The sequence below is a fragment of the Chlamydotis macqueenii genome, chromosome 3, assembly GCF_036417535.1.
Source record: "Chlamydotis macqueenii isolate bChlMac1 chromosome 3, bChlMac1.mat, whole genome shotgun sequence".
Taxonomy (NCBI): domain Eukaryota; kingdom Metazoa; phylum Chordata; class Aves; order Otidiformes; family Otididae; genus Chlamydotis; species Chlamydotis macqueenii.
The window spans coordinates 5244681-5254128 of record NC_141558.1 but is presented as its reverse complement, the minus strand read 5'-3'; the positions used below and the strand labels follow the sequence as shown (position 1 = coordinate 5254128).

General features: G+C 40.2%; 1 protein-coding gene across 1 annotated transcript; it reads left to right on the top strand.

The window, feature by feature from the left end:
* The first annotated feature begins 3532 nt into the window (after nt 1-3532).
* On the top strand, nt 3533-8152 carry GLYATL3 (glycine-N-acyltransferase like 3). Its single transcript, XM_010122027.2, has 5 exons — nt 3533-3610; nt 4039-4146; nt 5419-5545; nt 6289-6415; nt 7726-8152. The coding sequence occupies exons 1-5, from the start codon at nt 3533-3535 to the stop codon at nt 8150-8152; spliced, it is 867 nt and encodes a 288-aa protein (XP_010120329.2).
* The last annotated feature ends 1296 nt before the right edge of the window (nt 8153-9448 follow it).

Here is a 9448-nt window from a genome sequence, read left to right as displayed (position 1 = left end):
TAATAAAAACTCTCCATGGCAGGAAACTGAATAATTTTTATTAAATGTACAGAATTTTTTTTTGTAAACTTTCATATTCACTGCTTAAAGTTTGAACAAAGACATTCACACTTGGTTTATCTAGATGATTGGGGAAAACAGTCAAGAACATTATAGAGCAAAGCTCTAATCTCAGAATTGTGTACTCACTTTGTATTTCATTAACTGTCAGATATTCAGCTTTGGAGGAAAAAAAATTAGGTCAAAAGTCTATTTTCCCATCCACTTTAACGTCTCCTCTATTTTTTTTTCCCACACTAGAGCTTCTCCGTTAAAACGATTCAGTTGTCATAAAGTGCTTTCTCTCATCAAATTATCTGCTGGAAGACAGTAGTTGTCTTTACCTTGACTTACCCACAAACACTTGTTCTTTCTTTTACAAGTTGAGACATGAGCTAATTATCTCTATTCTTCTATGAAAGATTAAGAGCCACTCCATAGTTGCTACATGTAGGATCAGGAAAACCAGACTAAGTACTCACTTGCTTTTTATGGAGGTACTGCATTGCAGGGCTAGAGAGTTACAGAGGCAAGCCACAATTTTACTTTACCTTTTTTGTCCTGACATTGAGTGATTTATGATAGGCTGGCTGACTGTGGATGTTGTTTCTTTGGGATTTTCATGTACACATGAACAGGACAACATAAAACAGGAACATAAATCCAGACTTCTAGGAGGTGGACTTAGCTCAACTCATTTGATGGTGGATACCTTTGGGCAAGAGTTGCAGAATGATCAGGTTGTGGTTTCTGATGAGATTAGAGGACTCTGCTAGGAGAAGGTTCACTGTTGATGGGTGTGTGTGGAGCTGGGAACTTGTGCAATTTGACCTGGGAGCATCTGAAATTTCAATTTCACAAACCTTGGCTTCAAGTAGGTAAGTTACAAGCTACAGATTTCTTAAGATACAGCCCGAATTATCAATCCATATCCCACATCAACTCTTCCTTGTGCTCAAATAAAGCATCTTTCTGCATGTGCTCTCCCGTAACAATTTGATGTTCCTTCTCTATCGACTCTCCTGCCTTGTGCTATAGGTTATCAAGACCAAATCAAAAGGGCAATGTGGGTTAGCACCATCAAACTGGACTGACAGGGATGACCGAAAAGTGAGGCAAAAGGTGAACACAGCTGCCACCTCAAAATGGAGTTTGGGGCTGCTTAACGGAGTTGTTTTTCTCTTTGGCAGAACGTGTCTCAGTTTATCTTAGGCTCTTAATTCCCTCATGGTATAGAACTTGGCAATGAGAATGAGAACTGACTACTTTAATTTCACTACCAGTGAGGAGAAAAAGGATAATTATAAGTATGTGCAAAGCGGATCATTCACTGGTAAGAATGCAAAGAGATTATATGTCTTCAGGAAAAAAATTAAAGGTTCTTGCTAAAGCCTGTACTCTTGACAAGCCTTCTGACACTTCATTAACTATGCTTACAGATTCTCTCCTCCTCCAAAGGTGTGACTGGCTCTGGCTTTTGTTTCCATGATCCCCAAAAGAAAGAAAGAATAAAGCTCTTAGGAACAGTATACCAGTTTAGAACAATTTGGATCAATAAAATTACAGTTTTAAGGTTCTGGACAAGGAGTCTTACCATGTCCCATGCAGAAGCAGATGCAAAGCTGATGCATTTTATTATTTCCTAACTTCAAGTTTATCATTGCCCTTTGGAAGGATACAGACTGAAAGCAGGTAAGCGATCGGTGTTTTATCCATGCAATGTTTATTTTACAATGCAAGTACTTCCAGGCATGGAGGTATAAGAACTGTCCTTAGGCAAAAGTAGCTGGATATTCAATCGTATATCAACGCTGCCTTTAGATATAGTTACATGTGTACTGATGCGCTGTGAGGCAGAGGAAATTTTCCCCTTGAAAATGATGAGGAAATATAATATAAACTTTAAGATAGGTGAATAAGCACATGTGATCATAGAATGGGCTAATTTTTTTTTTAATTTTTATGTTTGGTGAAGCAAGATGAGGAACAAGGGGAGAGCTTGAGGCTGACGGTGAATCACATGGATGCTGATATTTTCTTATTTAAGGCACAGGTGTCTTAGTGGGGCAGCCTGAGCTTCACTATGTTGCTCTGTTCACATCTCTACCATGGTCTGGGGAGCAGATTTCCTGTGTAAGTAAGTGTGTTGCTTAATGCTTTGGTTTATTCAACCCTTAGTCTGTCCTCTGAGGGCAACAAGAGGCAATTAGTGCTGACTGTTGTGTTGTTTCTGTGTTAAAAAAAAAATCTTGTCACTTGGAAACTGGACTGAATGTTTGAAACCTAAACACAGCCCGGAAGGAAGATTGAAGTTATGAGATGCAAAAGCCTTTAGGAAAAAAAAAACAAAACATGCTATGCAAGCTGTAGAATTAAATAAAAAAAAAAGAGAAATGGCCAGATTGGTGCATCATATTAAGAATAAGTAAATAGAACTTGCAGTAGATCACCTATAAGGTTAATATATAGTGCTGACAAGATAAGTCATCGATGCTAAGACTCTTCAACACTTGTAGTATGTGACTGCTTTTTATTTCCTTTAAAAACAGGAAAATCAGGTTTAGTTGCACCTGGGTCTTTTTGTGACAGACTGTAACTGTGCTGTCTTGGATGGGCTAGTTTGGATTTACAGCAAAGGAGGAAAGAAAAAAAAAAATAACAAGACAACTCAGCTGTTTAACAAATAAGATTTGTGACTGTTGTTCTCATAGTAACTTCTCTGCTGAAGAAGTTACCCTGGGAGGTGAACTGTCCCAAATCATAGAATCATAGAATGGTTGGAAGGGACCTTATGGATCATCTAGTCCAACACCTTGCAAAGAGCAGGGACGTCTTCCACCAGACCAGGTTGCTCAAATCCCCATGCAGTCTGGCCTTGAACACTTCCAGGGATGGGGCATCCACAACTTCTCTGGTCAACCTGTTCCAGTGCCTCACCACCCTCACAGTAAAGAATTTCTTCCTTATGTCCAATCTAAATCTACCCTCTTCCACTTTAAAGCCATTACCCCTTGTCCTGACTACTAGAAAGTAGCCTAAAAAGTTTAAAGTTGAATTAACATAGTACAAATTAATTGTAGTAACCAGTAAGAGAGGTCAGTCATATTTAGACTTAAAGAATTTGCTGGTAATAATTTATTTTTACAGTTCTACCAGCAAAATTAACACGATTTTTGGGGACAAACATGAGAAAGCCATCTTCTGAACCTATCTGATGTTGCACAAGAAACCTGGTGTAGAATAAAAGACTAAGCCTAGGATTTTCTGAATTCAGCTTGTTCTGCCAAACACCACCCCATCTTGCTGTTCTCTGCACATCCATCTATTGAAACAAAAATTATTCCCAAACCGCTTTCCATAGGAAAACGTTGAAACAAGGAACTTGTGGAAGCTGTTGTATTTTATGGAATTAGCAATTACACCACACAGTTCCTCCACATTAGTGCTTTTCTGAGTGTCTCTTTATACCTTATGTGTGTTCCCAGCAAGGAAGATGCTGGTGCTCAACTGCCCCGTGAAGCTGCAGATGCTGGAGAAAATGCTAAGGTGGAGTTTCCCTGAGTCCCTCAAGGTAACATAGCACTGACTTGTCATTTTCTGTGGTATTTTCATCAGTGAATCAGGACTCTTGTTGGGGAATCAAAGCTGTGGGGAGAGGGTTGTGCTTCTTCTGGACTTACTGGTATTTGCTATTTAGATGACTACATCTGATATGTCAATTTAGCCCTGCTTACTAACCTAAATCCACACACTTAAGTAAAGAAAGAAGCAAACTGATCCACCTCCTCTCCAAAGTAATTAGAGTTGGCATAACTAGGCAATGGTTTATCTTCACCTTACTGGTGAGTCTGTAGGTGTCATCCTATCTCACGCGTGTGTGTATGAAAATTTAAATGTGTGCTTTCAGCTTTGTCGCTGGTTCAGTCTCTGGTTTCTAACACAAGTGCCATGTTAGTATGTCTCAAACTGTCTTTCTTCTCTTTGCTGTTCACCTTGCAGGTTTACGGAGCTGTGATGAACATCAACCGAGCAAATCCCTTCAAGAAGGAAGTGGTGGTAGACTCATGGCCAGACTTCAAAGCTGTTATCACTCGGCCCCAGGGGGAGGTAGATCAACATATTTTTTTTAATTTTTGTTTCTGAGAAGTGGGTGCAACAGGACTGAGGCCTTTCTCTCAGCCTTCTGAGAGCTTTGGTGATGGAACTAGCTTTATCTGGGAAGTACGTAACAAGGGGTGGGTGGGAGCTGTAAAGTGCAATAGGACATCCCAGTGTGTGCCAGCACAAAGCCCACTATAAGGAGTGCTGCTCTTTCCTAAAACATTCTGCCTAGCACATGTAGCCTAACAAAACTTATCTATGAAGTACAAGCTCTAACTGATTGTAATTATCCTGATTGCACTGATTGAAGTTTAAGTTGCATAGCTTATACAGAGACACATTTTACTTGTGCTTACACCATTTCACCGAACTTTCCAAGGATCCTTTGGTCTTTCTAGCCTTTGCACAGACAGACAGAAAAAAAAAAAAAAGCCTTAGTGAGCTTGTGATGGGGCAGATGCAGCTGCAAGGTGAAAGAAGGGTCCTTCTGCAGTCTTTTGGTCCATAACAGGCAGTACTAAAGAGAAGCTGGGAGGAGGAATTCCCTCAACACTTTTTGTCCACCATGATAAAGCAATTTCTGAGTTGCATGATTTGTGGGTGCTTTTCTAACTCCAGACTAGGAGACAAGCTCTTGTTGGTGTAGTCTCACATGGAGTACTGCCTGTGCAGTTGAATCCCTGGCATGCACTTTGGGACAACCAGCTCTCCTAGGCCAGCAGTGCAGGAGTCAGCACGGGACATGGATAACCCCCACCTGGCAGTTTGGATGTCGCCAACCTGTTTTGTCTAATAAAGAGTTTAATAGAGAGTATTGGCAAGGCCAGGATGTGTTATTTCAGCTCAGGGGCAGAGAACAGGCATTGGTGCTATTTTGTTTACTGGAAAAGATGTGATCTAAACATGTTGACTTTGGTGACCAAATAACACAGCATGGTTTTCAGGACAACCAGTATCAGAGGTGAGCTTTGAACAATGAATTAAGCAAGAGTTTCAAGAAACTACCATCAAGCCTGAGTTACTGTATCTTGGGTACATGAGGACTTACTGCCAGTGATGCTTCCTGCTGATGTGGCACTGTGGAGAGCAGCAGATGTTTCATAATTGAAACATGAAAATGAAAGTGACAAGGAAAACGTCCTAAAAGAAGCCACCTTGAAACTCCAACCCTTTATTAGATCTCTGGGGTTGACTTCCAGGTTATTTTGATTCCAATGTGAAAGATGTGTTTGTGGGAAAAGGGAGAATTTTTAATTCTTCCATATTTTTTCTCCCCAGAATGAGATGGATGACCTTGACCATTATACCAATGCTCATGCAGTTTTCTACAAGGACCTACAAGCTTACCAGGAGCTACTGGAAAACACAAATGCCATCAACTGGGGACAAATTTTTCAGATACAAGGTACGGTCCAGCCTTAGTTGGTTTAGAGGAAACAGAATAGATAAACCAGTTGGTTTTAAAAGTCTTAATGGACCCTGCCATTCTGCTGTATAGAAAGGTTTCTTGTACTTGTGTAAAACAACATCTAGGACATGAATTTTCTAGCTTTTGAATTTGAACCGTATCATATTCACTCTTACAGTTTTGAGTTCAGCTGTCGATTAGATGGAGCTATTTCCTTGGCAGGAAGGCATGTTTGTTTATGTTTATTTTTGCTACTGGCCATAGGATTCTGTAGACAACACACACACTGAGCTGAGCAGCAGTTACTGTGGTAATAAGAGGTCTAGCGAGAACCAGTGTTTGGAAGCTGAACCCAGACAAGACCTAAATGGGAAACTATACACATTTTGAATGTTCCTAATTAGTAGAACTTGCTTATGGAATAGGTGATTCCTCTTCATTTGAAATCTTTGTATTAGGATGGAGTAATTTCCTGTGGCTCAAACTGGGGGCAGGAGTTAGATAAAGAAGTCACTTGGAAAGGGTTTGTGTGTTCATTGTTATAGTGATCGGATTAGGTGAAAAGTGGGGTGCCTTCTCACCTTCATGTATGTAAAGCTATAGCCAGAGTGTGGAGGGAACCTAATTTTGGAGATTTCAAATACCTGGCTAGTTCCATTAAAAGTGTACTATTAGACTTTATTTAAAAAAAAAAATACTTTATTTTTAAAGTGCATCAGTATTTATCTTTGTATACACAGGGCTCCAGGATGGAATATGTGAAATATCCAGAACGGTGGCTTTATCTAAGCAGGTAGATGTGAAAACATCCTCTTCCCAGATGGTTATCCATTCAGACCCGGACATGCTGCCAGATGTCAGACTTAAGTATGTCTAAACACTCCATGTCATTTGTCCATGTCATTACTATAGCAATGTATTTCTTGAAAGTACATTTACATCAAAAATATCAGGAAGATTGATAGGTTTTCTCTGTGACTGGGTCAAAAACTTGACTGAGGAATTAATCAATCTATCACTTTTGCAGCTTTATATTCTAGAATAGTCCCCATCCTCTCCTCTCGTCATGTATACATGAAATCCACATGTCTGCTTTCCATCTCTTTTGACTTTCCTTTGTTAAAGCTCCTTAGATTTAATAGATGGATCTGGGACTCCTGCAAAATTTGTTTTTCACACGGGGGCTTTACACAACTGCTTGAAGCTTTCTAAGTTTTAACATCTCTCTACTGGCAAGATATTGGTCTGACATCAGAGCAGAAGAGTAGGGGAACCAGAGGGTCCAGTTTTTTTTCCTGAAATAAATTTCTCAGCAGTGAATACAAAATCCAGTGACAGTCTATCAGTCATAGAATCATAGAATAATTTAGATTGGAAAAGACATTTAAGATCATCAAATCCAACTGCGAACCTAACAGTGCCAAGTCCACCACTAAACCATGTCCCTAAGTGCCACATCTACATGTCTTTTATGCATTTCCAGGGATGGTGACTCAATCACTTCCATGGCAGCCTGTTCCAGTGCTTGATAACCCTTTCAGTGAATATTTTTTTTCCTAATATCATATGTAAAGCTCCCCTGGAGCAACTTTAGGCTATTTCCTCTTGTCCTATCAGTTGTTACTTGGGAGAAGAGATGAACACCCACTTCCCTACACGCTCCTTTCAGGTAGCTATAGACAGTGATAAGGTCTCCCCTCAGCCTCCTTTTCTCCAGACTAAACGATCCCAGTTCCCTCAGCTGCTCCTTGTAAGACTTGTTCTCCAGACCCTTCACCAGCTTTGTTGCTCTTCTTTGGACACATTCTTTTTTGGACACATTTTGGAGGATAAAGAGGCTGGAAATCAAATGCTTTCCACTCCCCTAGGCCACCTAATATATCACTGGGTCTCCTTGCCTTCCTTAACATATTCTTCACTCTTCCTGTAAGGAATAAGGCAGCTCTGGAATGTGTTGTGGGGACTCAGGAGCTTATATAAACAAAGACCTAAAATGAAGAGGTGCTGCCCTGTATAATTATTCCCAAAACTCTAGTCTAAGGCACTCAGCTCACTTTGATTTCCCTTTCTGATATAGACCTGGAAATCTGGAGAAAACAGCTTTAAATGTAGTGCAGCTGCTTGGAGAATATGAGGCACAGCTTTCTGCCTAATACACTTTCTGTATTGTCTCTTAGGATGGATCCTAAATTAACGTTGTCTTACTTGGACATCTCCCATGCCAGCTTGCTCAGCAAAACCTGGTCACGGGGAGGAAACCTGAGGTGTGAGAAGTACCTTGCTAACCTCATTTGCTGCTTTCCCAGTGTCTGTGTCTTGGATGAAAATGGGTATCCCATCTCCTGGAGCCTGACAGACCAGTTTGCCACCATGATTCATAGTTATACTCTTCCAGAACATCGAAGGAAGTGTTATAGCAGGCTTGTGGTTACCACTTTAGCTAAGAAATTACACAGTTGTGGCTTTCCAGCACAGGGTAATGTCCTGGAGACAAATATACCATCAATAACTTTACTGAAAAGCATGAATGCTCAGTTTCTTCCCTGCTCATTTTTTAGAGTGATCCACACACCTTTTCGTTTTTTAGCCAAATCTCACTTATAGCCAAGCCTTATGAACCTCTACATTCAGATCAAATTTTATACACTGCAGGAGCACTTTGGTGGAATTTAATAGCTTGAGTGAGATCAGAAATAATACAAGAGGTTCCTGTGTAAGCCTAAAATTGAAGATATTAACTGCTCATGACTTCTCTGCTCAAGGAAATCTGCTTATGGCAAATCAAAAAAACTTAGGAATGATTCTAAGTTTAATAGTTCTGTTATAATTCAGCTGTAACTGTATTGCTTCTGACTGAAGAATTATTCCTTCTCTATAACCATTTTCTTAGTTATCTACAGCAGAATCCTTAGACATCTCTAACTCCCATCTGCATGTCTTGGTGTAAGTCCTCAAGCCTCTCCCTTCTTTAAGATGGTGTAAAAGAGATTAGTATGTGAAATCAAGAAGCAGATAAACCTGCAAGGAGTAGTCTGAATTAAAGAAAAACTTTATAAGGGAATCTTTTAATGCTTCATAAGGGAATGAGTCTGTCTCTTTTCTACTGTGTCCCCTTTACACTCAAGACAAATCTGTCTATCTATTTATCTTCCACTTATGGTAGAGCTAAACATGCAAAAGCTGGATAAAAGAAAAAAAGTGTTGCAGATTTTAACTTTAACACATACGTGCTTTATCACAAGTCAGAAGGACTTGCTAGAAGTCATTTCCATCAATTCTGTCAGTAAATTACTCCAAATACTATATAAATGCTCCTTCTGGTGGTGGAAGGCAGTCTGACTTTTCATACCAGTGTAAAACTCACAATTTCACAGAGACAAGCTGTGAGATATCTACATTGTCTCTCAGTCAAGAACGTCCAAGTGTAGATGTGTATTTAAGAGAAGTGATCACATTTTCTAGGCACGTGGGACCCTTTGCTAAATCCTACTGGCCAGGAGATTGCTTGGGAGCACTGATGAGTGTGCTATCACTGAAGTCCTGAACACGCCAAAGCTAAGGCTGTTGCACAGGAGCCTTCTGGAAGGATGACATGACTAAGAGGTTGTTCCTTGAGTGGCACAACAATCAAAGCCAGGTTACACATAATATAAAATACAATGAGGGCTCTATTCCGTTGGCTGAAGGCAAGCTGTGCCTTCCCGATCTGCAGCTGCTGGTCCAGAAGGCAACATATCTCCCATATGTCACATTTGTCAACTCTGTGCAGGTATCTCCAATCTTCTGTGGTGTCTGATATGACAATAAAGGCAGGGTTTGGTTAATGCTGAACAAACATAAGTGTCTGTTTAGGTCAAGTCAAATCACTGTCTAGGCTCCATTGATTGCATTCAGGAGATG

Bases quoted from the DNA above. Each gene is read 5' to 3' on its own strand.
- GLYATL3 (XM_010122027.2), top strand. From the start codon at position 3,533: ATGCTGGTGCTCAACTGCCCCGTGAAGCTGCAGATGCTGGAGAAAATG. The intron at 3,611-4,038 runs GTAACATAGCAC...TTCACCTTGCAG, and splicing joins GTTTCCCTGAGTCCCTCAAG to GTTTACGGAGCTGTGATGAA. The intron at 6,416-7,725 runs GTATGTCTAAAC...ATTGTCTCTTAG, and splicing joins CTGCCAGATGTCAGACTTAA to GATGGATCCTAAATTAACGT.